The sequence below is a fragment of the Streptopelia decaocto genome (genome assembly GCF_964273445.1).
Source record: "Streptopelia decaocto genome assembly, chromosome: 4".
In the NCBI taxonomy this organism is placed as follows: Eukaryota; Metazoa; Chordata; class Aves; order Columbiformes; family Columbidae; genus Streptopelia; species Streptopelia decaocto.
Window position 1 is genome coordinate 6,600,398 of NC_138658.1, and position 26,348 is coordinate 6,626,745.

A 26,348-nucleotide genomic window follows, 5' to 3' on the forward strand; every position below is an offset into this window, starting at 1 on the left:
CTAGTCTGCTAGAGTCTTGGACTTTCTACTCACCTGGAATTGGTGGCATTCCTCCCTTTCCCTGCTCTTGTTCTTTCTAAAGTCACCTGCGTAATGTCTTTGGTAGAATCACCTTTTTGAAGAACAGAGTCCTAATTTAGAGAATGTTGAAATATGTGTATTTAACGGTAATGTTTATTGCTGAAATTTCATGCTATGTGTTTGACACACAGCTAAAACTGAGGGGTCAGTATAGAGGGCAGCTGCTAGGAACATCAGATGTGAGCAAGGTAAATAGTGTCTTTTGTTTCTTGTAGTGATATGAATTATATTATTTCAGTCCAGCAGAGACCCCCAGAAGCCCCTGTTTATTCTTGTTCTAAACAGTTATCTGTATGGTTCTTATTACCGTTGCCAAGAAACATTTCCCTTGTTAGATTTCCTGTCATACTGGGGGCAAGGGGGAAATTGATGTTTACTTTTCATTTCCATGGTTACATTAGTATTAAACAGTGTAGGGCGTGAAAAAAAGTCTCTAATGGCTTTTTCCCCCCAGTGTAGTGGAAGCCGTTCTTACTCATAATTTAATAAGGTCTCATAAAGATTTGGATGCTTCTTAAAGAAGCCTTCTGCTTTTATTGTTTTGTGGGTTTTGTGTTTGTTTTTTTTTTCTTTTGGCAGGGGGTGTGGTGCTTGGGAAAAAGTGCTTTCCTTTCAAAAAATCATTTAAGAAACACTGAAAAATGGTTTACTGACTAAACTTCATGACCACAGATCAGTAAGTCATCAGTTGAAGTCTTCACAATTTTCTTTTCTCTTGGAGAACAAGAAAGTGTAGTACTGACTGTGTTATGATGTTAGAGGTCAATTTCTTCAGAGTGAGTATAAAATTAATAGGTTGGTGTTTTTCTTCACAGATGGTTTATTTATCCTGCTTTCACAGTTAGCAAATCTTTGAGTTCTTTTTCTCCCAAATAATTACACTTTAGTATGTGGAAATGTCACAGTTGGAAGGGTAGGTTTAATACATGTTTCTTTAAAGTTAAATAAATGGAAGAGATACAAAAGAGAGAAATATTATTGGTTTTGTAACACTGGGTGTAATGAAAAGAACTTAGCAGAAGAGGAGCAAAACATCTCAAGTTCATTCTCATCTATTATACCTTAATCACTTTTGACAGATATTTGCCTAACCTGTTTTTAAAACCTTCTAGTGATAGATGTTCCACAGTCTCCATAGGCAGCCTGTTCAGTCCTTTAGTCTTACTTGAAAGTTTTCCAAATGTAAAGCTTAAATCTTCCTTGCTTTTTCCTGTCTGCAATAGACCTGCTGAACAGTTTAGTCCCATTCTCATACCAACTCCCTCTCTCCCATGTATCTTCTCTTCTATAGACTAAACAGCTACACTTCTTTCAAGCTTTTTGATCTTCTTTGAAGTGTCTTTTAAAAGTCAAGAGACAGGAAAGGAGGATCTGAACAAAAGTAAATCTCTGTGGCAATTGTGGCAGGCCTTGAGTATGCATGAGTGCAATGTGAATATTGCTTGGGAAGCCTCCTGAGCAGCTGAGACAGTGGCCTATAATAAAATGTGGCTAGTCAGGCCTTTCCTGACTTGCCTCTCCTTTAGGTTTCCGCCTGTCTCTTCACACTTCTATTCTAGAGAAATTAAAAGTTTGAGGATTTTGGGGTTTTTGGTTTGGTTTGTTTTGTTCTTTTTTGGTTCTTTGTTTGTTTGGTTTTTCCCTCCTTTAAGCTGGAAGGGAGAGGCATGGCAAGGGAATAGACTGCCTGGTGAGAAGTTGGTCTTCTCTATAATGTGTGTGGTGTTGTGTTAACTAATTCATTAGTTAATTGCCCGTATGCTTTTTGAGCCATAAAGTGTTCTAATGGTGAGGTCCGTAACATGTATGAAACATTTTGCAAGCAGGCATTTATTTCCCTCCTGAAAATGTAGCCTGTGGTTTCAGTCAGTTACATAAATCTGACAGACAGAACAAGGGAAAGCACTTTTTGAGCACAATAAAAATGCAGTCATTTGCTTGGGGGGTAGCGTGACGGCTCCAGATGTTTCGAGATTGTCACCATATTCATTTGAGTATTCCTAAACTGCCCAAGCGTACATGCTTATATTTAAATAAAGAAAAGTTCCTTGCCTGTGCATGGTCTGTGCTTCTGACAGATGCTTATAAATTCAGTATGGTTAGGAGTTTGTAATCAATTGTAACGGTGGTTTTAGGCATGGCATTGCTGCCATTCCTGATGACAAAATTCAGTGTGCCAGATCCCTGTTCAGTTTTCTAGGGGACAGTTTTTTGTGATGCGAATAATGTCCTGTCCCTGGGTGATACTCTGTGATTGGCCAACACAGGAAGAGATCAGTTTAATTTGTAGGGTTTTTTCTAGATGCTGTGGGGATTTTTTGTTGTTTCTTGGGGCCTGTTGTTGTGTTTTGGTTTTTGGTTGTTTTGTGTTTGTGGTGAGTGGTTGTTTGTTTATTTGTTTTTTTCCCCTCTCTCCCTAAAAAGAAACTATTTTTTAAATGGCATACATTTCAGGACTGGCAGAAGGTGACCATTTCAGATCTTAGTGCCCTCTTGCTTTCTTATTGCTGGTTTGTAAAATAGTTTGCAATTTTAGGTTTCAATATCATATTTTCAATGGAAAAACAAGAGGAGTAATTCAGTCGCTCATTTGTTCCTTTGTATGCTATTTATTTTGCTATGGTAATTAATTGGCTCTCATAGCAACCACCAAAGAATTTGTTTCTCAGTCATGTATATTCTTCCTTTTGAACGTCTTTGGGTCTTTTTCTCTTCTGTTACTCAACAAGTCTTGTCTCCTACAATGGGATCAGGGCAGGAATGGAGGTATAAAAGTAACTAGGAATATAGGTCAGCATCTGAATAATCTCTTTGAAGCCTGGGAGTAGAGCATCTTCAAGTTGTTCACTTGCACATTTGTGGTTTGTTCTGCTTCGTGCTGTTTTGTCAGAATATTGTCAGTTGGTCAGTGGTCTTCTAGTAGGGGTAGATTACCCATTTTGTCCGTAGAAACTGAGGAAGGGGATGTTTGGCCAAAAACCCTTAACATTCACACTATGTATGGACAACAGTTAATAAAAGTATGAATCACTTTTAAAGGGTGAGAATCATCTCTGCCTACTGAAATGAAATATAAGGTTTCTCTTAAATTATATTTACAAATTAGAGTCATGATAGTCTGAAATTAAAAAAAAATAATCTATCTTGATGATTAAATGCATCAATGGGGGTCTGTAACAGCAGCTGTAATCACTTGATGATGCTGTTTCTAAAGAAAATGGCTTTGATGTCTTACTGAAATGTGAACTGGATAAATTCCTCTTTACCATGTACAATTTTCAGAGAGAAGTTTTGGGAAAGAGATACCTTCTGCTGACCTAGTTTTTGTTACATTCCACAACTTTGTATGCAATCCTTAAGTTCTTATGCCACTTTATATAACAGCCTAGAAGCTGTTCCTTGACTTCAAAAACTCTAGCAAGGGAAGCTTAAATTAGCATTCATATTAGAAAGCAATATATACTGTATTTAACAATCACCCATTAAGCGTAAATCATGTAGATGAACCCATTCTTCTTAAAATGCTGGGAAAAACCTGACAAAGAATCTATGCTAGATTAGAGGAAAATTGAATTCCTCTCATAACTGCTTCCCTGGTGTGTTGTCTCACATCGTAATTACCTGAAAGCAGAGAGATTCTGAGATGCTTTTTACATTTGAAAGCAGCTGGCAATGCAGAAGACATTATCAAAAATTGCCTCGAGTCAGCAAATCTCTTCTTGAGATCATTTGGTACAATCTTTTGGCATGAAGCTACCCATTATAGAAGACTCTTACTTCCATTTCCTTCTCATCAGGAGCTTTCCCAACATAATTTCAACTGAGTATGAATTAATAGTTTAAAGATTAGTGTCTGACTTCAGGACCCTCTCTCGGAAATGATCCATGGCTATTGGATCTGGTTTCTATCCCGGAGCGTTTCTCAGTTACAGTTGAATATACAGCTTTGTAGTGGCATCTTGTTCCAGACTCCAAAGGTGAGTGAGCAGATGGTTTCGGCAGCTCTGTTGGCCAGGAACTGCTGTTCACACAGGAGTGCAGGGGCACCACGTTTGGCTTGACAGCAGCTGCTCCAGGGTGAAGGCCGTAAGTTCACAATCGTGCTCGTCCATCCTACTGTAAGGTTTGAAACCTTCTATCTGAAGTGTTCTGGTAATTGGTAACAGTCACACACAAAGGAAGTCACCGTTGCCAACTGGGATATGACACTGAATTGTACACTAGGGAAATTAACCTTAGGGGTTGAATTACCCTGCTACATCACAGTGGATAAGTAATTTCACATCCATATGACCATGTATAAAAAAAATTCTAATGATAAGAGCTAGGCACAGATTTTTCTTTTTTTCCTTTACATATAGCTTATCATTAAATTTAACTGAGAACTTACCTGCAAATTCGCACTTTTTGGAGATGCTAAACCAAGATATTCTAATTGAAAATATTTGGTTTAAAATGGTTGTATTTTTAATAGACTAGTTTGGGACACATAAGAAACTATAATTTAGCTCAATTTGTCTTCAACTGTGAAAACACAAGAAACTTTGGTTCCATAGATGAAGTACAGCTTAGCTGACGTCAGCCGTCTCCAAGATGATGCACAGGGGTTGGTTTGTTTGTTTCTCTTTTTTTCTTTCTACAGCTCTAGTATTAAAAGAGGGGAAAGTCATTTTCATTCCAGCAATTTTGAAAGCAGTATACCTCAAATGCTTCTTGCTCCATACAACTACAAAGAAGGTTCTGAAAGACAATTACAAGACTACTTACTTTTTTGGTACCATTAAAAGATACAAAATCACTGTGCTTTCTCTCAAGCAGTGCTTAGGTATTTATAGAAGATGCGATCCAGAAGTTTACGTGGGCTAACATACTATTAGCTTAGTAACCATGTTGCTATTCTGGACTGTGCCCAAAGGACTACTGACTATACTTGGGTTATTACATGCACATAAAAACAGGTATTTGGTAACAGTGATGTTCCTAACTTAGTTCTTTTTAGTGAACATTTTTGTGAGAAGTTATTAATGAATGTAAGAATGTTAAATTAGCAGAGGGAAGAAGGTGGTGAGGGCCCTGTCCTGTGGCAGCTGGAGTTTTGCAAGGGATGTTAAAAGGTAACCCAAAAAACTCTTGATGTTCTTCTCTAGTTTAGAATATAGACAATAGCTCAGGCCAAAAATAACCTTTTCAAGATCGCCCTCTTTGGTTTGGGAAGATCATTTCTGTGTGCCAGCCAAAATAAGTACAAAAGTCAAAACTATCTTTTGTTTGCATGGGGTTTACCTTTGATTTATCAGTCTTGGCAAATTGATTTGGTTTTCAAAATGTGAAATAAGCTTATAAAATCTTAGCTGTGGTTCTCTGTTAATAAAAATTAGATGATTCTCATTTTAAAAAGAAAAATACCTGTTAAATATAAGCAGCTATTTGCTGTACATGAAAAAGTGTTGGGTTTTTGTATACAAACGACATTTTTCTGTAAAAAAATATTTTGTTTCAAATCAGTAGAAGATCTGAAATAGCTCCATAATAATATAACCCTTTGGATGTTCGTGTCTGTGCAGAAGGAGATCTGACATTTTGATTTCAAGTAGCCTTTGAATTCTTACTTTGTGCACTTTGTTTAGAAATGATCGACAAGTAGTTGCTGTACAGTCTTGGCTCAGAAGTTAGTTGGCTTAATTTCCTGCTCAGGATAGCAAAGTCTTCATCTACAGAAATGTAAATCTACTGAAAACTCTTTTCTTCAGAGTTCCTTTCTTTTTGTGCCAAAGGGCAAAAAAGTATTCTGCATGTTTCTACCACACAAGTTAAAATCATTGATCCAAAAGGTAGTTAGTTACAATACTTGATAGTTATATCTGGAGATTTTTCCAAGTAGATGAGATGCTTGCTGGGATTTTAAGTCTCTTCACTCTGTACGTGGTGAAAGGAAGGGCCTGTGTTTTGAGGATGGTGCCAGAAATATGCAGTGGTAGATAGTACCGGCATGTGGTTTTGAAGTGACATGTAACTGTTTCTGACTGCTGAGGGTTAGTTGTTGTCAGCCCACTTCAGATTTAAAAGTTAATTTATGCTTTTCACCCCACAGCTGAATAAATGATTTTCTCTGTGCAGGGTAAGTTAGTATCTGTATAGAAGATTTTCATTAAAATATTGCCCTCCTGTGTTATGTGAGTAAATTCAATGCTGGAAAGTACAGTTATTTGTGTGATGAATGAAACTGGGTCATTAAATGTGTGTGGGAGGGTTTTGCCTGTGTAAATAAGATCCTGCAACTGCAGGCTCAAGGTTCGCCAAGGACTGCTTTTCCCTTTAAGCTTGCTTTGTCAGGTTTGTTGCTCCCTGTTAAGATATGTTTGCCATTATTCTTGCATTGATTACACACAGACGCATGCGCACACAAACATGCAGATTTTCAGGTTTAATTTTCGTCAGCTTTCTTTATTTGGACCACATAAAAGAATACCTAAAGTTTCTGCCTCAGTAAATACCAGCAATTGTTAATGTGGTTGTAGTTAGAGAACACTGATTCTTTTGCTGTACGTCTGCATGTTGTCTGCAGAATGCTTTTGTGAATTAATAAGTTATTTTTAATCTTAGCCCTTGCTTTAACTGAATGGTTAAATCCTGTTTTCCTTTAGCTGTACTACAAGATGTTACTTTTATATGTAGGAAAGCCAGTGTTAATGTAAAAGTAATAAATGCCAAGATTCCTTTTTAGCGCAGTTCAATTATGTAGGATAACTAGTAGGCAGGTTTCAGACATTAAGAATATTGTGAATTAAAACTGAAAAGGGGGATAAATTTTCATGTGAACTACCTAACTAATACTATTATGTTGCAGACCATTGCTGTCATAAAATACTTAATGGTATTCTTATATCCAAACTCTTCAAGTTTCTGAGGAGAAGGTATCTTTAAGATGTTTTTTAGCAGGTCGGGTTCTTGACAAAGAGTAGTTATCCTTATTGCCGTGACAGACCCAAAAGAAAAATATTGGATTTTGAGAGAAACTTTTAGAATGTATTGTTGATCTCAAGTGAGGGGGTAAACATTTATTTCTTCTCTACCTTTTTATAACTGCTGTGCCTGTTCTTAATTAAAGAGGTAGTGTGAATGCTCATTTTTTTTAGAATAAAGTTACAAAATCAATAAAATACCTAAGAAACAGTATTCTACTTGGTATCGACAGGTAGAATGCAGCTCTGATTATTCTTCTGCTGTCTGATTTGTGGGTAGTTTACTGTAGTTACAACAGTGATCTAAAGCTTTCACTCCCCAGTAAAACTCCAGAGGGTGAACTGCGGTACAGATTCTTCAAGTTGTTGCTGACCTTGCACACTTCTCCTGATGTAGATGAGTCTGTTTATATTTCTGAATTTATAGGCATATGTGTGTGTCTGTAATTGTGAAGTCCATCACCTGTCGAGGAACTTTTATGAGGATACTTTGAGGTTTGAGCAGCAGCTGTTTGTTTGTCCATTTGTTTTTTTATTCAGTGATAGCCACTGGATACACCATAGTTTAGAAAATTAAGCTTTGATAAATTAACAAACAGGCAGCCAATTTTTGTTGTAAGCTTTCTGTTCTAAAGAACTGGATGTGTTTTGGATTTGAAAATCAGTGCTTAAGGTCAAAGAAACAAGGTAGCATGTTATGGGTGTTGCATCTTTTCCATTGTGGGATTTATGTGAGAATTCCTTCTGCACGTGGAGATGGTTTACCGTAAGACCCTGATAGTACTATTAAAATATGAATGCAGTGGGATCCAAAAGATACACAGTGCTGAAAAAATATATAAGGCTGTCCAACTCTTCTGGGATATGAGCTGCTACTTACATTTGAAGCTGCACTATAAAGCACAACCAGATGGATCTCTGCGGAGCTTCCAGGGGAGATGGCAGAGGTAGCACTGGGTGTGGAACCTATCGAGGTGTAAGCCAAGCAGTGCAGAGCAGTTGCTCCTCTTAAGCTGTGTTGTGAGCCATCCATGTCTATTATATTACTGGGCAGCCTTCTCAGATTAATACATCAAGTTACACATCATTTGTATAGAGTCTGTGTTACTGAAAATTTTTGGTAGCTCTGAAGGCAAAGAAATCCAAATTACTTGACTTTTGTCTTAACCTGGACAGAACTCCTTGTAGTCCTGTGTCTGCTTTGTTTAGTCCTTGGGGTGTCTGCTCAAAGGTGGAAAAGAGTACAAAGTTAACTCAGAACTGGACTGAGACAAGCATTAGTAGAAACTTCTCCCTGAATGCAAATTTAGCACAAGTTTCCAGCCAAGATAGGAATGAAATTTCAAGTACTCTTAACTTACCTTGACCTTTTGAATGTTGCAGCTGTAGTGTGTTAAGATACGATGCAGTTAATTACTATGTTGTGGTATCTACTAAATCTTGAAAAGCAAACTTGAACAAAATACTAATTAATTTTCACTTGTGACTATGAACTTTCTTATGATCTCTACCATACAGATCCATGAGATCCATTTTAATTCAAATTAAGCCTGTCATAATACTCTTAAAGTTTCATGCTTCTATTTTTTTTGTTCTAACATATGTCTGTCCTGCTTCTTCATTCATTGCTTCTCGCAGATTGGATTTTTGCCTGTCTCAATAATGTTGTGACTTACTTGTGACTTTGGTACATTGTTCCCTTTCAAGACAGACTTGTCTTCATGTTTAAAAATAATCTTTACTCAGTAAACTTATGTTGCCTCAAAATTGATACCAGTGGATGGGCCTTTTTTTGTGCAATGTTCCATCACATTTAAAAAAAAAAAATCTCTTTCATGCTGCAGCATTTTTCAATATGAAAAAGTTTGGTTGTGTGTGTTTTTACTATTTACAGCCCTTTAAAATAGGGAGGGGTGGGCTCTTAGGACTACTAAAAGACCTGTCTGCAGCTGGGATTGAGCCTGATTTATCTGGCAGCCAGAAGGGTTGGACTGTAGGCTCCAGAGCTAGCAAATCATTCCTTAAAGTTGGCATTGCTTCTTGGATGGACTGTATCAGACATGTTAGTTGTTTGGAAATCTTGCAAAGCAATTATTCTGACTCTCAGTGCAAAAGACGCGAGTTGAAATAACATATGGCAGAAATGTACAACTTTGCCTGATAATTTGCTGCATGGCAAATTGCTTTCAATACTTACTACACCAGAGTTTATATTTATGGATACTTTAAAAATTGCATTTAAGTGCTCAAAGAAAAAAAATAAAAAGAATAATAATTGGGCTGTTCACCTGTTTACAGCTCCAGTTGTAGAATCACTTGTTTGGGGTGAATGAGGAAGATAGAATTATGGTTTTTGCAATTTTTAGTCTGCAAAGCTGTATTGCCATACTTTACAATACCGTTGATATTTTTGGCTGTAATTCCATTTTGCTCATATTAAAAAGAGCATTCTTTCTTGAGGAAAATACAAAGATAATAGTTAAAATTTCATTTAGTCTTTTATATTGCCGCGTTTCAAGTACCTGGTAGAGGATCACTGACAGTTTATTTGATAATAATTTATAGATTTTTACACTTTACCTGCAATTTATGATTATTGCTCAAAAGCTTGACAAAAAATACAGTGTGTTTGTGTTTGGTTTGCCTTTTTTTGGTTTTTAATTGTGCTCTCGTTGCTAGCTATTGCTTTTCAAGTGTTTACCGTTGTTCCGCCAAAAATATTTTGATAGGTCTCCTTTGCTGTATGCACAGAAGGACCTAAGGCGAGCATATCTACATTTTGATCAGTTACGTATATTTTCTTAGGGCTTTAAACCATCTTTTTAGTTCTGCAAACTTATTTTGACAATGTGAGATTCAGGAAAGCTACATTCTTCCCTTACAGAGCTCACAGTATACTTGATTCTGAAAGACAGGTGAACTTGAAGTTAAATCTTACCTGAAATGCACCTGTCTTTTCAACGTGGGTGAAGTGATATTGAAGTGTAATAGGCTGCACTGTGTCTTTTTGTTCTGTTGCAACAAGGAAAAGACATCTTCGATTGTGATTAAGTAGTCTTAAGCAAAATTGAACCTAATATGGAAGATACATCTGTTTTCTTATCATTACATTACCGCTTACTGATACTTAGCCTATTTGTATATAGCTTTAAAAGGCATATTTTTTGAGACCTGTTTGTGAACAGCTTTGTGTTTTACACTATTTTACCATTGAGGAATTATGTTTTTCCACAGAAAAAAACTGTGGAAAACCTGTGTTTTTGATAAGTAAATATGATTCTTCTCTGTCTTTTGAAGGCTAGAATTATTTAATCTTTTGAAATTGCATCTCCTGAGAAGGAATATTTCAGTGTTGATGCCGTGATTGCATTTTATGATTTGTAACAGGTATCAAACCAGTGAAATGCCCAACCTTTTATGATAGTGATAGGTAAGTGTATGAAACTTACTGAATATAGCTGATTTCCAAAATGTCCTAGCAATAGAGTTGTATCACTGCAAATTTTAAACTAAATGTTGTAAACCGTTACCTCCCTAATGACCAATTGAGCGCTGCTGCTGATCTTCTGTGCATTAATTAGTGTGAAGTAGGGACATGATCTAGTCAAAACTAATCAGTCATAGGTGTCCTAATTTTTTTTAATAGTTGAAATTTTCATAGTTTTGAAAATTAAACCTTAAATTTTTCTATCAAAAATGTGAGACCAAATCAGATATTGTAGTTTATCAGAAGTTAGAAGAAATGATTTTTAAAACGTGAATCCTGATTCTCCAAGACAGGAGAAGATGGGACAAGTTACAATAATTTTCTAGTTGCACTGATACTTTGGTTTTGCAAAAGATAACGTATCTTTGCTCTTTTCCTTCTGTTTTGATCTGCTCACTACTGTTCCTTACTTTGCAGAATAAAAAAGGTGTTATGTGAGATTCTTAAATCCCATTCACAGTGTTCTGACATTTCACAGAAGTGCAAAGCATAGAAAAGCAGAATCTGGCAAACAGCTGGCATGTTTTTTTGTATTTATGGGTTTTTGTAAGATTGTCTGCCAGAAATGACCATACTTAGAAAAGGTGCTCGGATAGAAGTCTTTGAACACGTCCTGTACAAACCAAGTGATCATCGATACTTTGTGTTTTACTTTGCTATAAAGTTGGCCACAATCAAGCATCTTGAGACATCTCATGGATGAGGAAAAGGATTTAATTTAAAAGCTTCTTGAGATTTAAGACCAAAAGCTTAGGGAGAGGAATTGCCATTAACTATTTTTTGTAGTTTAAATTAATGAATGTTATTTAGCATTGGAGAAATTACCTGTCATCCATAACTTTTAGAATAAGGCTGATTCCACTAGTTCCGCTTCATAATGATAAACTTTTAATTTTAACTGAGCATCTCAACTGAAAAGCAAACATGTCCTTTTTTATAGACTTTTATTTTCTCCTGTAGTGGCCCCTCGCCTGATCTTAGGTCTTGCTTGGCAGCTATTCATAAACATGGCATTCTCTGTAAGGTGTGTGTTTATGCTATCTGGGCCATCTTGTGATTGCTCGTTGCTAAAGATCAGTAAGGGTGGCTTTGCTGTAGAAATACTTGATTCTTCCATAGCTGGCACCAAGTGAAGAGCAGCGATGGGTGGGAGCGAAGCAGCTGTCCAGTGAAGAATGCTGCCTTGGGTTGGCGACCTGTGCAAGTTCAGTCTCTCATCGTGGAGGAGTTCGTGTATATGTGGGAGAGGAAGAGAGGAGAAGCAGGCAGTTGTGGTGATTTTCTTTTGGTTTACATAATTTGAGACAAAACTTGGCAATTTTTTGTGTCCACATGTGCCCAGGGTGACCAACCAAAATACACGTGTTGCATTAGGGCCTGTGGGAAAGAATGAGAACAAGACGTGAGTTACCTGTCACCTAAGAGAGCAGCAGGGAACTTTACTGAATTGAAAAAGCTGAAATAAAGCTGCGTATCTGCCATAGATGTGCTTGATGCACACATGGAGAACGTGCTGATCTGTGGGCAGCCTGCAGGTCAGATCTCGTGCGGTTACTCATCTTACGTTGTGTGTTGACATTAACAAAGCATTGCAAGAAAAAGCTGAGAACTAAGTACTGAGCTTTTTTAAACATCCAGCTGGAAAAATGAATGCTTACAGCTAGTTATTTTAGATTTTGGGAATCAGTTGGCTTCCAATTCCTGTTTTTTTGATGAAATGATTGCTTTTCCAATGGTGAAAAGTAATTGGTTCCATGTTCTGTCTATGGATAGATTCCAAAAACGTTTTTTAGAGTTTAAGTTTTAAATCTTGTCATTAATTGTATAGGGGTTTTTTTGACTTTTTCTTGCTTTTAAAATCAGAGAGTATTAATACTGAAGAATAAGTTACAACAAGGTTTATGTTTTTAGCACCTTCTTGCTGTGTTCACTTTTTGATCTCATATATTCTAATGTCTAGGCCAATGTTGATAAACCAGTATTCATAAAACATGTTGAAATGTTGGGGCAATTTGTACTAGATGAGAAGTCTTGAATTATTATACAGAGTTTGCCACTTTGTGAACCCTTCCACGTTATGTGTTCTTGAGAAGCAAAGTAGAATAATGCCCATTTTCTCCTGTGAGGGGACTGCAGGAGCCAGTGCTTTCTGCTTACAAAATAAAGGTAGGCAACTCTTTTAATTAACAGGTAGAACGATGCTGATGGGTAAATTAATGGCTAACTGCAGGACCCAAGTCCTTGGGTTGAAGATTGAGTTCTATTATAGTGGAGCCAACCGCGTTTTGGAGCAGTTCTCAATGTCTTGCAAGTAACAAAGTAGTTTGCAGAGAGCTGAAATTAAACAGTTTCTCTTAGCTGAGCAACCGGCTAACTTCAAGAGCTTACCCTTTGCAGAAGGTCTGAATATATCTACTTCTTCCTTGTTTTTCAGAACTATTCTTTGTTTAAACGGAAAGCAGCTTACTAGGCACAATTGTATAAAGTGGCTTGACTTTCAGTTGGCCTCTGGAACATTTTCAGCAAGAGAGGTCAGAAGGTATCTGTAATAAGATATGATTTTATTTGTTAAATTATGTTATTCGTGGTTTTCTTTCCTGTTTTTAGTTTGTGTATCACCAATAGGAGTTGGTTGGTTGAGTTTTTTGGTTGTTTTGTTTTGGGGGAATGTCAGGGTAATAGAAGGCAAAGGAAATAGGGGAAAGGTCGGGACAAAAAAAAGTTAAATGTAACCTATGATTGTTGCAGTGCTAATGTTTTTAAATGTGTTTTCTGTTTCATAATAAAAGGTGGATCTTAAAAAAAAAGTTGTTATGTGCCCTTTTTAGATGTAGTTTTATCACTCTGCTGCGTGGATTCCTGTACAGCAGTTCATTTCAGCCTGTTGGCTCTTTATATTACTATCGGAAATACCTATTGCTTTGTGTTATTGTTATAATACGAGGTTTACAGAAATTTATTTGACAAGTGGGAAAATGTCTACCCATTGTAATAATGTAACTTCATTTCCAGATCTTCAGTTCGTTAGCCAACTTGGCTAGAACCTAGAAAATGTACCAATTCTATTCACTTTGAAGTTTTAGTAGCATTTCTGTTGTTGTTGGCAAAGTTTCCACTGTTAGTATTGTGTTCCCCTGAGAGAATATGTAGCTTGCAAGAAATCTTACTGGTATGCAGACAGTAATACCCCAGGCTTTTATTATGCTGTGTTGTGCCATAATACTTTTATGTCTATTTCCATTTGACATCTAAATCCATAACTTATTGGCATCACTATTTTCCTTTTTCAAACCCTCTTGTTTTCAGCCTGCACATGAAAAGAAAATTTTCTTATTAGCAGAGATTAATTTGGATATTAAAATTACTTCAGTTGTCCTGGAGAGATGATTTTACTGCTCTTCTCTCCATGAGAGTGTCTTTCTTTTAAAAGAAACAATCTGTTGTGGATGGGGGGAAGGTGTGATGGCAGTAATGCTCTTGCATCTTTAAGCAAAGCAGTGTGTGTAAAACAGACTTCAGTTGGATTGGATCGCAAAGGCGGCGAGATGTTTGTTCATTCATCGCTTTTGCAGGAGTAGTATACACCCCATGTGTCATCTGACTACTGTATCTCTCTCTCTCTGGCTTTGTGAATTTTACTTTGAGAACTTTTAATTACACTATTCCTGATGCCTTTTTTAAGATATATAGCTGTGGAGAATTGAGTTCTTTGTAACAGAAAATCAGATATCAGATATAAGTTGGTACTGAGAGAGCAGCAAAGGTGCTCACTGGCGTGAGCATCATTGTCTCTGTTTACCTCTCAGTTGTTTCTAAATCTGTTTTGTCTTCAGTATGGCTTTTGTTAATCCCAGTAGACAATATTTGTACGTTAAAAACAGATTGAGGTTGTAGTGTCAGAATAAGCTTGCAATAAAATGGGAAGTTTTCTGCCAACTTGATAAGAGAAGACGAATTTGGGGGCTCTGATAAAGGTGAGGAGCCAATGCATGCATCTCCATTGCAGTTTTCTTACCAGTTCTTTCCTTGATTTCAGCTGATGAGCAAATTCACAGGAATTACATCGCTGTTTCCTGTAAATATCTGCAAGGCATCTTTTCTTCCCACCTATAATCGGTTTTATTTCTTGATTTACAGCTGAGGCAGCTGTTAGTGCATTTACCCTCCAACTCAGTATCTAGATGAAGAAAGAATCAGTACTATCTGCTGCAGATATAAGTGACTCTAACTGTATTTCATCATTTTGTTGCTACTATTTAAGCTTTTACGTTTGGACACAAATGTTACAAAGAAGGAAGAAGGCCAGATTTGGTAGCTTTCAAGAAATATGTATATATACAAGGCATAGCTAGTTCCTGGAACGTTAGAGAAACACCGTAAAAGAAGTTAACATCTTAAAAGAAGTTTAGACAGCATTTCTTTGTGCTTTGGCCTTTACTGATCTTCTGTGTTTCCTGCTTCCTTAGTTTGGTACCTGGATGCCTGGCCTTCTATTTCAATGGAACCAAAATAAGACAGTTGAAATCAGTGCTAAAATAACTCTGAAGGTGTAAACTTGCAATAAAAGTTGTATTAATCCGAGATGAGTAGAAATACTGATGAATTCTGCTTAGAAGTAAAATAAGAGTAAATTCTTAATGTATGAAGTATTCAGTATATTCTGAATAAATTTATTTTAAAAGTTTGAAAATTTTAGTGGGATGTTTCTGTTTTCTTAATCTCAATAAAATTCTGTGTATGCTTAATTTTTTTGGCTAAAACAGTATACAGGGTTCTCCTGTCCAAACTTTTCCTTTTTCTTTCTTTCCTTTGTGATTTATTCAGACCTTTCTTTCTGAGAAGGTGGAATTTTTCCTGTTTCATGAAGGAAGAACATGTTTTGTGCAGCTGGGAAGAGTAGCTTTTCTTCCAAAGTGCTTGAAAGCAGCTGTCAAACATCAGATTCCATTTAATGTTGCTTTTTGTTTGGGCTTTGTATTAGGAGGTGGGAGCCCAGCTTGTTCACTTAGCAAATTTTCTTATTCAGCAACTGATTTTAGAACTTTATGTGGTAAGGAGGTGGCAGCATTTTAACATTATGAAGTATTAATTTTAAAATGTCTGTTATTTGTGTAGGTTTTTAGCCCGTTTCTTGGTAAAGATGGCAGCCAACAATGCAGTGCTGAACAGACTGGAGCAGAAGGGTGCGGAGGCCGAACAGGTTATTGAATACCTCAAGCAACAAGTTGCTTTGCTCAAGGAGAAAGCTAGTAAGTAATCACCTATCTTACGATAAACTTATTAACCAGGTGGTTAACATTAAATACTCATAGGGAAAAATGAGAAAATGGACAACTTCATTGGTGCTGTCAGCCTTTTAAAGTGTGTTTCAAGTTCTCCAAGATAAAGTGTGTAATAGTAGCACCACTTCGGTGTCTTGTGGTTTGTGGGGGTTTTTTTGAAGCTGCTTATTCTGAAAAGCTATGAATAGGGAAGGATTAATGACACAAACAGATTATGGAAATTTGATAGGACATGGTTCCATTTGAGAGGAGAAAGGAGTTGGGAAGAATATGAGACTGTGCATTTGTCTGAATGCGTTGCTCCTTTTTCACCGCTATGGAATTCTCTCAAAAGTATCATACATTCAACTTAGATATTTTGTACATATCTATATCACTCGATTAAGGTGCTCCACATTACAAACGTTCAAACTTTTTCTAATTTGTTTCTTGAAATTTTTTCCTCTGAGTCTATTTAGGGGACTGAGAAGCTAGTATATTGAGATGGGACTTAATTATTACGTACTTAAGTATGTAATACTTACATAAGTAATATAAATATGGCTATTTCACAAAAAAGGATTCCAAAATATTTCTTATGATATACTCCTTGAAAGCTTCCACTTCCTGGTGTTTGGCTTGCCGGGTTTTACTTTCGTCTAAAAACAAAACCTCTGTTTGCCAAATGATGAATGCTAATTGTTGAAGTATGTTGTTTTTAATATGAAGTCAACTCTAGTCTTGCAGGCATCTCTCCAAGAAGAGAAGAAGCTCCGTGTGGAAAATGCTAAACTGAAGAAGGAAATTGAAGGGCTGAAACAGGAGCTGATTCAGGCAGAAATTCGAAATGGAGGTGGGAAAAAAGTCCTATCATCATACAACTTAGGTCTACTTAGTTTGGATCATGTTTTGTGCTATCTCTGGCATGTCTTACAAACTCTGGGTTTCCCTGGTCTCCATGGCTATGACAAGTTACTTACTTCCAACATCTTAGTTAGCTGCAGCAAGTTAGGTGCAGGTACCCTTGCCAAATCTTAATCAGTTGTGGAATTGGTTGTCTATGTGTTTTTGTACAGTGCCTTTCATAATAAGCCCAAATTTCGACTGATGACAGTAACTCTTTATACTACCTTAGAAACTGCTGAATGTCTAACTCTTCTTGATACTCTGCGTATTTGATCTACCATGACTGAAAGGTCCCAGTGGAAACTTAAGCCATAGTACAGATGGGTGGGGACTTATTAGAAAATCTCTGGTAATATAAATTAGAAACAATGTGTTTTGAATTTTGATTCCATGCCTTAGTAAGAGCAGCCTTTCATGGCACTGTTTTTCCTTCTTTGCACTCCTCCGTGTAGCTCTATACAGCTGGTACCATCATTATATAATTCATGTTAAAATAGAAAGGAGAAAAAAGCAAAGCTGAAATGTTTCAGATCCAGCATGTGTTCTTTAAAATTATTTCCAAAGAAAGCCTCATCTGCTCTCAACAGCTATTACTATTTTTACCTATACTATCAGTATAGTAAGTTGAGGGAGATATAGCAGTCAACCATACTGAATGTTTTACTGCTAAAACAACACATTCAGTCTTCAAAACGACCAGCATTTTATAAATTCAAAGAATCCTTTTTCTCCTTTGTGTATGAATAAAGCCCTTCCATGTACTAAACCAAACAATCAGTTTATATTTCTCCACTATCTGTTAGTTTGCGGCAATTCTTGACAGGTATAGGATTTTTCCCAGGATCTCCGTGATGCTTGAGAGAGAACTCTCAAGGTATATAGATTTTTTCCAAGATGGGAAAGGACTATGAAATTAATATTTGGCTTGACATGTATCTTCCTTTATATAGCTCGCTTATCTAAACCTTTAGCTTTAAACTGAATGAGGGTAGATCTAGATTAGATATTAAGGAAGAATTTTGAAGATAATGGGAGAATTTAGGGAACAGAAGTGAGGAATCGGGCTGTTTTTAGGACTGCAGATGATTTCTTAAAATGTGATTATTTAGGCTCAGTTTCTTTAGTTAATCAGAAAAAAAGAGTTGAGGAGTGATCTAACTGCAATATGAAAGTGATTTTCTGTGTAGAAAATCATGAAATAGTCTCCAGCTTGACAAGATCTAGAAACTGAAACTAGACAATCACAAATGAGAAATAAGGAGTTAATAGCAAAGATAGCTAGATGTTGAAATAAACTACAAAAAGAAATGGTATTTGCTTATATGTGTTCTTGTATTTAGCACTTCCCATTTAAAAAATGTGCAGTCAAGGGCATCGTTCTTAGCTGATCAGAATAATCATATCTAGATTTGGTTTTGATACATGTTTTGTAATGTTGTGCGTCACTACTCAGCAGTTGTGCTTTAGGTGTTTTAAGCAAAACTGTCAGTTCTCTCTACTTTCTCATTTATGTTTGAAACTTAAAATGTCACTGTGTTCAAAGTTCTGGTACTTCTTCTAACTTTTGTGGTTTTAATTTCAGTAAAGCAGGTCGCAGTTCCTCCTGGTACAACCATTTCTGCAGCTTCGTTTTCAGAGGATGTTTCACAACTTTCAGTAGTTGCAACATCTCCTGATTCCAAAGATCAAATTAAAGGTGAAGAAAAGAAAAAGAAGGAAAAAGTAGAAAAAAAAGGTACTTACATTTTCTTAACTGTGGTAGACAGTTAAGGAATTTAGTTTATGCGCATGATTTTGCATCATTTGGGGCACATAAAAATCAGTTTGTACAGCCACAGTAGGAAGAGGTATGTGCTATCTCCTAAAATCTTGGAGGTAATTGAAGCTAATGAAGGCCATCTAGTAAGTTATAGGTTCTACAGATTCCTAATTAAATGAGAGATATACCAAATTTCTTTTAATGTGACTGAACTCTTATTGGGGGGGAAAAAAGGGACAACAACCCAAGCCCTAAAGACCCCACAAGAGAAAAAAGCATAAACAAGATACACACACACACACAAAAAAAAAAAGGAGGGAAGAAAAATGGGAGTGGGGAGAGCAAGGGGAGAAGAGGAGGACACAAAGTTTAGAGAAGTTTTTGGCAGACTGGATGGGTTTCTGTTCTGGGGCTTAGTTAGGTTGTTGGTTGGTTGGTTTTTTTTTTTGGTTTTGGCCATGGAAACAGTACAAGCAAAAGGCAAAGACCAGCTCAGAAAAATACGTTGCAAGCAATAGTAGCATGACATAATACTAAAGGAAGAGTTCTAAACTGCAGTTTTCTGCATCCTCTAGGTATGCCACCTTTTTATTTTTTTTTTCCTTGGAACATAGTTAGAGGCAGTAGAGTTTCATCAGAATTGGTCATATCTGTCCATGTCAACACTGGTGCGGTTGTGTGGCTAAGGGGAAGGACTGGGTAAAGGGCATAGGCAGATAGTGTCATCTGGTTCTGGCAACAGGGAGGAAATGTAGGAGGAGGAGATGTAGGTTTCCTAACACTTTTCTTCCTGTTTTTCATTAATAGCTGTCTGTATTGATTTCTGATTAACAAACTCTCTTAATACAAGAAAAGACCTGTCTTTTACACTTACACAAAAGCACAGGTTCACCTTCAAGGGTCGCTTTGCAATTGTAACAGTGCAGTTGCAGTGACTTGGCCTTGTCCACAGCCAGGAGCTGTTGTTAAGCACTAATAACCGGATGACTTATGATTGTCTAGTTTCTCTTTGCTGGTGAAACACCATGGCAAGACTTACAGGTAATTGCTAATTATTAAAACGGTACTCTCAGGCTTATTAACGTGACCTTTGGCAGATTGTATGTATCACGTATGTGTTAGCTAAACTTAACGTTCAGGATGATCACTTTACAAGCAAAAAGCATTTCTGTCCTAAAGTGGTAATTACTTGTAGTAACAATCTAAATTGGAGCGTATATTATGATTGTCTGCTAGAAACTAGTGATAGAGGTGCGAACTCTTTACTCTTCATTTGTGTTTTACACTTAATTCTGAGATTGTTGCTTGCTTTTCCCTTGCGATAGTCATATACAGTATTTAGACTTTTTTCAATGCTTATTTCATGAACTAAACTTTCTTTAATAGGTGAAAAGAAGGAGAAGAAACAGCAGCCAGCTGCTGGAAGTAATGATGCGAAACCTGTAGATGTTTCTTGTCTGGATCTTCGTGTTGGCTGCATTATTACTGCCAAAAAGCATCCAGATGCAGACACTCTGTATGTTGAAGAAGTGGATGTTGGTGAAGCACATCCAAGGACTGTTGTCAGTGGTTTAGTGAAGCATGTTCCACTGGACCAGGTATTGACAAAATTATTTACTGATAGCCTTTCCCTTCCTGAAGTATCTGAAGACCTTGATCTGTTTATAGGATGAAAAACACATCCTATTCTGCTAAAAGATTTTTACAGTCATTAAAAGAAAAATAAAGTGCAAATGGAAGTAATGCTTAACAGAATTTGCCAGAAAATGGAGAAATACCCTTAAAACAAGTCAGTTCCTTTCTGCCTGCAGTGCTTCTATCCTAGGGTCTGGTTCTGACTCCTCTGTGATGCTATTGGTACACAATGGACTCCTAAACCAAACAGATGTGATGCTCCCTTTAGGTTTCCTAGTCTGTAGTAGAGAACTGTAGTAAATTTTTGCTGTCATCCAAACTTTTAAAACCTTTGTCTTCCAAGTCTCTTTATAGACAATTGAAGCATTTGTCGTGGAGTAAAGCAAAGAGCGTGCAGGTTTAACTTAGCTGGCAGTGAGTGGCTCAAACAACAGAGGAATACAGAATGCAGGTTTTTACTTCCTTGTCCAGAATAGGGTCTGCCTCTGTGCTTTTTCAGTTGATACACTTCTGTGTTTGACGTGCATGGTTTATTTATGTCTTGGGAACAACCCAAGAATTAAAGAGTGTTTTCCTTCCACACCTCTTCTAGAGGGTTAGTGGAAAGGAGGAATTGACTGAAGGCTGCTTCAACATTCAAATGCAAGCTTGGCAATTAAGACAGTGTAGTATAGAGCAAATCTAAAACAGGTCATGAAGGAATTGATGTGTCGTGGTTGAGACGGACAAATGACACAGACAGAGTTCTTCCAGGATGAAAGTAGTAGATGCCATTTATTGCCACAAGTGCATTTTTATACAGTTTTACCAATTTGTGTGTCTCTTCACTATTGGTTACAAGTTACAGCAGTAACATCTCATTGGCTAATTTTGCTATCATCAATGGAACTCTTCTACTCCCTTCTCTCTCATGGGTACACCTTAATATCTCCAGATACTCCTTTATTCCCATCTTTCTCGTGGGTAGGCATTAATCTTTGAGGCTAATTTCTGTTCCCATGCCCTCCATCAGGGAATCCACAGACCCACCGTAGTCCCCCACATTGATGTTAGTGTGGAAAAGCTACATTTTCTCAAATGCCCTTTCAGTCCCTATTCACGTTCTGTACCAATGGTAAGACTGCAAATATAGGAGGCGATCAAAATTGTGATTGCAATTTTTATGATACAGAAAGTTATTGAACTGAAAAGAGTTACTGTATGGTAACTATTCTGCACTGATCACCTGCTAGTGTCCAGTTACTGCACAGTTTTAGCAATCCGCTGTCAAGTAAAAACAAAAAAGCCTTTCTTAACAAACTTATGAACATGAAGTGTACAGAACACAGCAGTAGTAATGGTCTTTTCTCTTTAACCTGCTTTCTCTCTAGGAAAAGTAATCCAAAGTACTCATTAACAGAGAATTGGGATTATTCTTGCACATTTGTTGGGAACAATTTGTGTGTCTGGTTTTGGTTTTGGCAAGTCTCTATTAGACCATAAATTCTTAGGGGCAAGCTTCCATCTTTTTGTGGGTGTTTGTGGTTTTTTTTCCTAAAGTGTTCAAAAATGCGACTGCATGGTGTGTGACTACTGCCATATATTTAAATGTATACATCAGATCAAGTACTATAGACATAATTCACCAAAAATGCAGCTATTTCTGACTGCAGTGTATGATGTGGTAACTTAATGTTTGATGCTGTAGTATTTGTATCATCTTTGGTTAGGAAGCACAATGTATATCTTCATTAACGTTCCGGTATGCAGTGCAGATTATTTATGGGTGTGAAAACTTCTTGCATCCCCACTTTATATCTGGTACAGTGTGGGGTTTTTTGGTGTCTGGTGGTGAAGCCAAGTCAGAAGTTGCACCCTTGGGTATCCTACATAGACAAATACGTGTTTCATCAGTGACAGGAATGAGGTACTGAAACATAAAGTGCAGCACGCCAACATTTGGGCCACTGTGTTTGGAGGGAAGGGAATGATTTGACACTGGTTTGGTTTTCTTTATGGTTAGTTTAATGAAGACTATGGTTTCCATTTCTGTACTGGTGCAGTCTGGTTTTGTCAGGTCTCTGAGGTCTAGAATTTTTTCCAGTTAGTCAAAACCAAAGCTGAGTACCAAATGCAGAAATCTTGTTTATTTTATTCTATATATGTTTGCGAATTGTTATTCAGTGCTAGGTAATGTCTACAACTTGCATTTGAGTCTCACTGACATCTTACAGCAATTTCTTGTGTTTTGGGCTATTTATATCCATAGCAATAACTTGAGAATTTTTCAATCAATGGGGTGCCTTGAAGCTTATGCAAGATCAACTTTTCATTATAACTTCTTCATTTTGGAGGTTTATATTTTTGCATTTTAAAATGTTCTACTTGGAAAACATGCAGTATTTAGAATACTTGATCATATGTGTTTTATTAAGTATTAGTCCTGCAGTTTTGTTTAAAGTTTGTATTGTAATGCACGAAGACTGAAATATAGAACTAGATATATATGTGCATTAGGATCATGGGAATTAAGGCTTCCATACTTTCTGACTGTCTCTTAAGAATGTTCTGGGTTTAATTTTCATTCACTTTGGAAGAGTGGCTTGTTTTCTAGGCTGAAGTGTGGCAGTTTCCTCTAACAAGCTGTGTTTTCTCTGGTTTACTACATACAATTTTTACTAAAATAAAACAACAAAGGAAGAAACCTACTTTTACAATTTTGCTCTAACAAATTGCAGTGCACAGTGTATGCAGCCATTTTCGATGGTTAAGCAAAATTCAAGCATTTGGGTTAAATAAGATAATATTTAAGAATCAAGTGAGCTAAGCTTCCAGTGCACAGATTGAAATTTCAGTCTGTGAGTTGGCCTCAGCTGGAGAGTGGCGTTTGTGGTTGTTTATTATTATTATTATTATTATTAGGAAATTGTTTGGTTGATAGTGTTATATTGAAAGTGGGCTGAAGTGATCTGGAACGGGGGTGAAATGCATCGCCTGGTTTTCGGGTTTCTGAATTGCGCATTTTGTATTTCCTTTATAAGTGTGTTAAAATTTGCCATTTACTCCAGTATTCACTGGCCAACTGTTAAGTAGTTTAAATCTTACCTGTTACTGATGTGCATCTGTTGTCCATGTTAAGGTCTCTTTATTGTAATTATTTTCTTAACATGAGATAATTGAAGTCCCAGAAGCACATGGCATTAAGTTCTCATCTTTCTGTTTTTCTCCCTCTAGATGCAGAATCGGATGGCGATACTGCTCTGTAACTTGAAGCCTGCAAAGATGAGAGGAGTCGTATCCCAAGCAATGGTGATGTGTGCCAGCTCCCCAGAAAAAGTGGAAATTCTGGCTCCCCCAGCTGGGGCAGTACCTGGCGACAGAATCACTTTTGAAGGTTTTCCTGGTAAGTAGATATTTGGGAAAGTGTAGGAAGCAGGTATGCCAAGGTGACCTCAGTGTTGAAGCAGATAAAACAGTATTTTAAAGCCAGTTACATTTTTTGTTGCAATTTTATGTACTAATTATAGTCAAACTTTTTTATTATTAGCACGTAAAGACTGTGTAAATAAAGGGTTGAAAATATTTAACCACCTGCCAAAAATTGGAAAATACAGGGAAATAACTGTAATTTGAGGAAGTTGCATATTACTTTAATATAAAATTAGCCACTTTCTTTAAGTCTGAATAAGCATATCTGCTTTTGAAATGTATGGACAAATGCATTTGCATTTTGCAAGTTACGATAAATCAATGTTCAGTTTGAGTCCTTGAAATTCAAACAAGACCCAGCTGTCCTTTCTGTTTTAGTTTGAAGTCTGAAAGCCTGGAAAGCAACAGAAGCAGCAGCAGCAACGCTAAAGCAACTCTAAAACGCACACAGCTGTCTATCAAGCAGCCTGGAATCAAGTTATCTTTAAGCCTATCCTCTCACCATACAAAACATTAATGAGATACACGCTAATTTTGCTTTGGCATTTTAGTCAAACAAATGATATCTTGATTCAAACCACTTGAACTTCTTTCTGCAGCTACTTGAGTTTTCCTAGAACCGTCTTGAGTGTCATACAGGAGTGATTTGATAAGGAATACTGTTGTTTGGAGGAGTGTTCTCTTTTGTTTATTTGATATCTTTGCCCTTAGGGGAACTTCAACACCGTTTTATATTCAAATACATGGATCTAAAAGATGTTTGAATCTTAAATTGCTTTCAGCAACCTGGTCTAGTGGAAGGTGTCCCTGCCCAGGGCAGGGGGCTTAGAACTAGATGATCTTTAAGGTCCCTTCCAATGCAAATCATTCTGTGTTTTTGTGATCTGTTTGGCCTTTTTTTATGCTAAGAACTTCATCAAATTTCTATCCATCTTCAGTGGAAATGGTCCAATTCATAAGCCATAGAAAAATTATTCCATTGCATGTCTGCAAATACTATATCCTCCATCACAGCAATTGCTATAAGATAGCAACAGCTCTCAGGGTTTTCGCAGCTAATTGAGAGACCTTGCTTCTAATATCAGTATAATCGACACTTTGGCAAAATTCTTTAAAAAAAAGTGCTAAAACTGGATTGCAGTGGTTAGTCTGTATTTAACAGGTTTCTTTAGTGAAAGCTTTGGTGTGTGGTTGCTTTCCATCAGTTGCACAGTTACAATCCACAATGGGCTGAGTGGTGTTACATTTTTCTAAGGTCACACTTTACCACATCTTTTTGCCCCTTCTTGTGCTGAGATATATTCTTGCAATAGTTAACCAGCTGTAACTAAGTGGACAATTTTCTTGCTTATTACAATTACTTGCTTTGTAATATTTAAACAGCTAGACTGAATGACATGTTTAACAAAAATTGGGTCCTCTTATTTGGTTCTTTTTATATAAAAGAGAGTGAGAAGCTCATTAAACCATTAAAAGTTTAAATGTATTTTATTTATAGAAAACCTTCTAAAGAATATTTTCTGGGAAGAAGGAATGCAATGAGGACAGCCTAAAGCTCTGGTAGTATTTAAAATCGGTGCCTATGCTAATCTAATCTGAGCTCACCACAGATCCCAAGGGAGTTTGACGCAGGATTCCAAAGGAACTTCTTAATATCCAAAGTGTGTTCTTTATAATAAGAGTCAGGTTTTTTTTCTTACTGAAATAATTCACTTGCTTTTTCTATTTGAGGAGCGGGAAGGAAATGCACAATGGATCATTTAACATTCTCTTTAATGATTTTATTAGTTCGTGTGCATTCACTTTGGTCTAAATCCAAGTCTGTCTTTGTTCATGAAGTTGAGCATTGACCAGGATTTTTATTCTTCTGAAAATGCACGATTAGTGCTAAATGTTTAAATTATTAATGGTATTACTGATTTTATTTTTAAATATTAAATGCGCTGTGGTTGTGAATGAACTCTGCTGCATTATTGAATCTGGCTCTGGCAAGGCTCGCCTGCTTAACAGAGAAATCTGGCCTGGCCGGCGTCTCTTGGCGCAGTTACGTGTATAGAATGTACAGAAGTTAAACCCGTCTACAGGCAGAAGTAACTTATTTCTGCAGTAATTGAGATTGTGAAGAGATTCAAACATTGAAAACATTTTAAAAGAGAAAAACAAGAAGGCAGGCTGGAATGAGAGTAGTTCATTTCCCCACCTGTTGGTCAGCCAGTCAGGAATACACCAAGCGGTAACAAATTTCAACCAGCTACTAGAAACACCTATGATAAAATCCCTGTAGACTTCATAGTTTTTCTTCCTGAACTTTTGGGGACACCGGGCAGTGGAAGATGAGAGCACTTGACATTCAGCTCAGCTGGAGAGCTCCTCATTTTCCTTCAGGAACTCCTGGGTCCTTTGAGATCCGTTTAATAGGATTTGGTTTTTGCTTCTTACTTCTTCTGGAACTTCAGATTTTAATAGTTTGGGCAGAATGGTGCCAATATGCCACTCCAAGCAGCTAAAAAAATACTTCTATAGTGTGTCAACAAGGAAATGGCAAGGGCATTCTTTTCAGCATTTAAATGTGCTCTAATTATATTTAAAACAAACCTTGTGGGGTTTTTATTTGTCCTTCCTTTGTTACACACAAGAGGTCAAGAGCACCCAACAGCATTACGATTCAATCACTTTCTTAATGAAATCTCTTTATTTCCTTTAAGAGAATCTGCATTGTACTAGAATTAAGAAATTAAATTTACTCGACCTTTGAACAGAAATAATTGTACAGTGAAATGGTTGTCTTGCTTTATCTAAATTATGGCAGCAGGCAGCTGTTTATTCAGTATTAATCTTTACAGCAGAGG

General features: G+C 36.9%; 1 protein-coding gene across 2 annotated transcripts in view; it reads left to right on the forward strand.

Annotated features, from left to right (window-relative positions):
• The window catches only part of AIMP1 (aminoacyl tRNA synthetase complex interacting multifunctional protein 1), a 29,063-nt gene that overhangs the window by 1,573 nt on the left and 1,142 nt on the right, over window positions 1-26,348 (forward strand). The window contains exons 1-6 of one of the 2 annotated variants that reach the window (XM_082050417.1): window positions 11,536-11,554; window positions 15,646-15,779; window positions 16,531-16,644; window positions 18,280-18,432; window positions 19,843-20,054; window positions 23,305-23,473. In XM_082050417.1, coding sequence (XP_081906543.1) covers window positions 11,538-11,554; window positions 15,646-15,779; window positions 16,531-16,644; window positions 18,280-18,432; window positions 19,843-20,054; window positions 23,305-23,473 — 799 coding nt within the window. In that variant the 5' untranslated portion in view covers window positions 11,536-11,537. Of the gene's footprint in view, window positions 1-11,535; window positions 11,555-15,645; window positions 15,780-16,530; window positions 16,645-18,279; window positions 18,433-19,842; window positions 20,055-23,304; window positions 23,474-26,348 lie in introns of those variants that run through there. The other variant, XM_082050418.1, reaches the window with a different exon arrangement.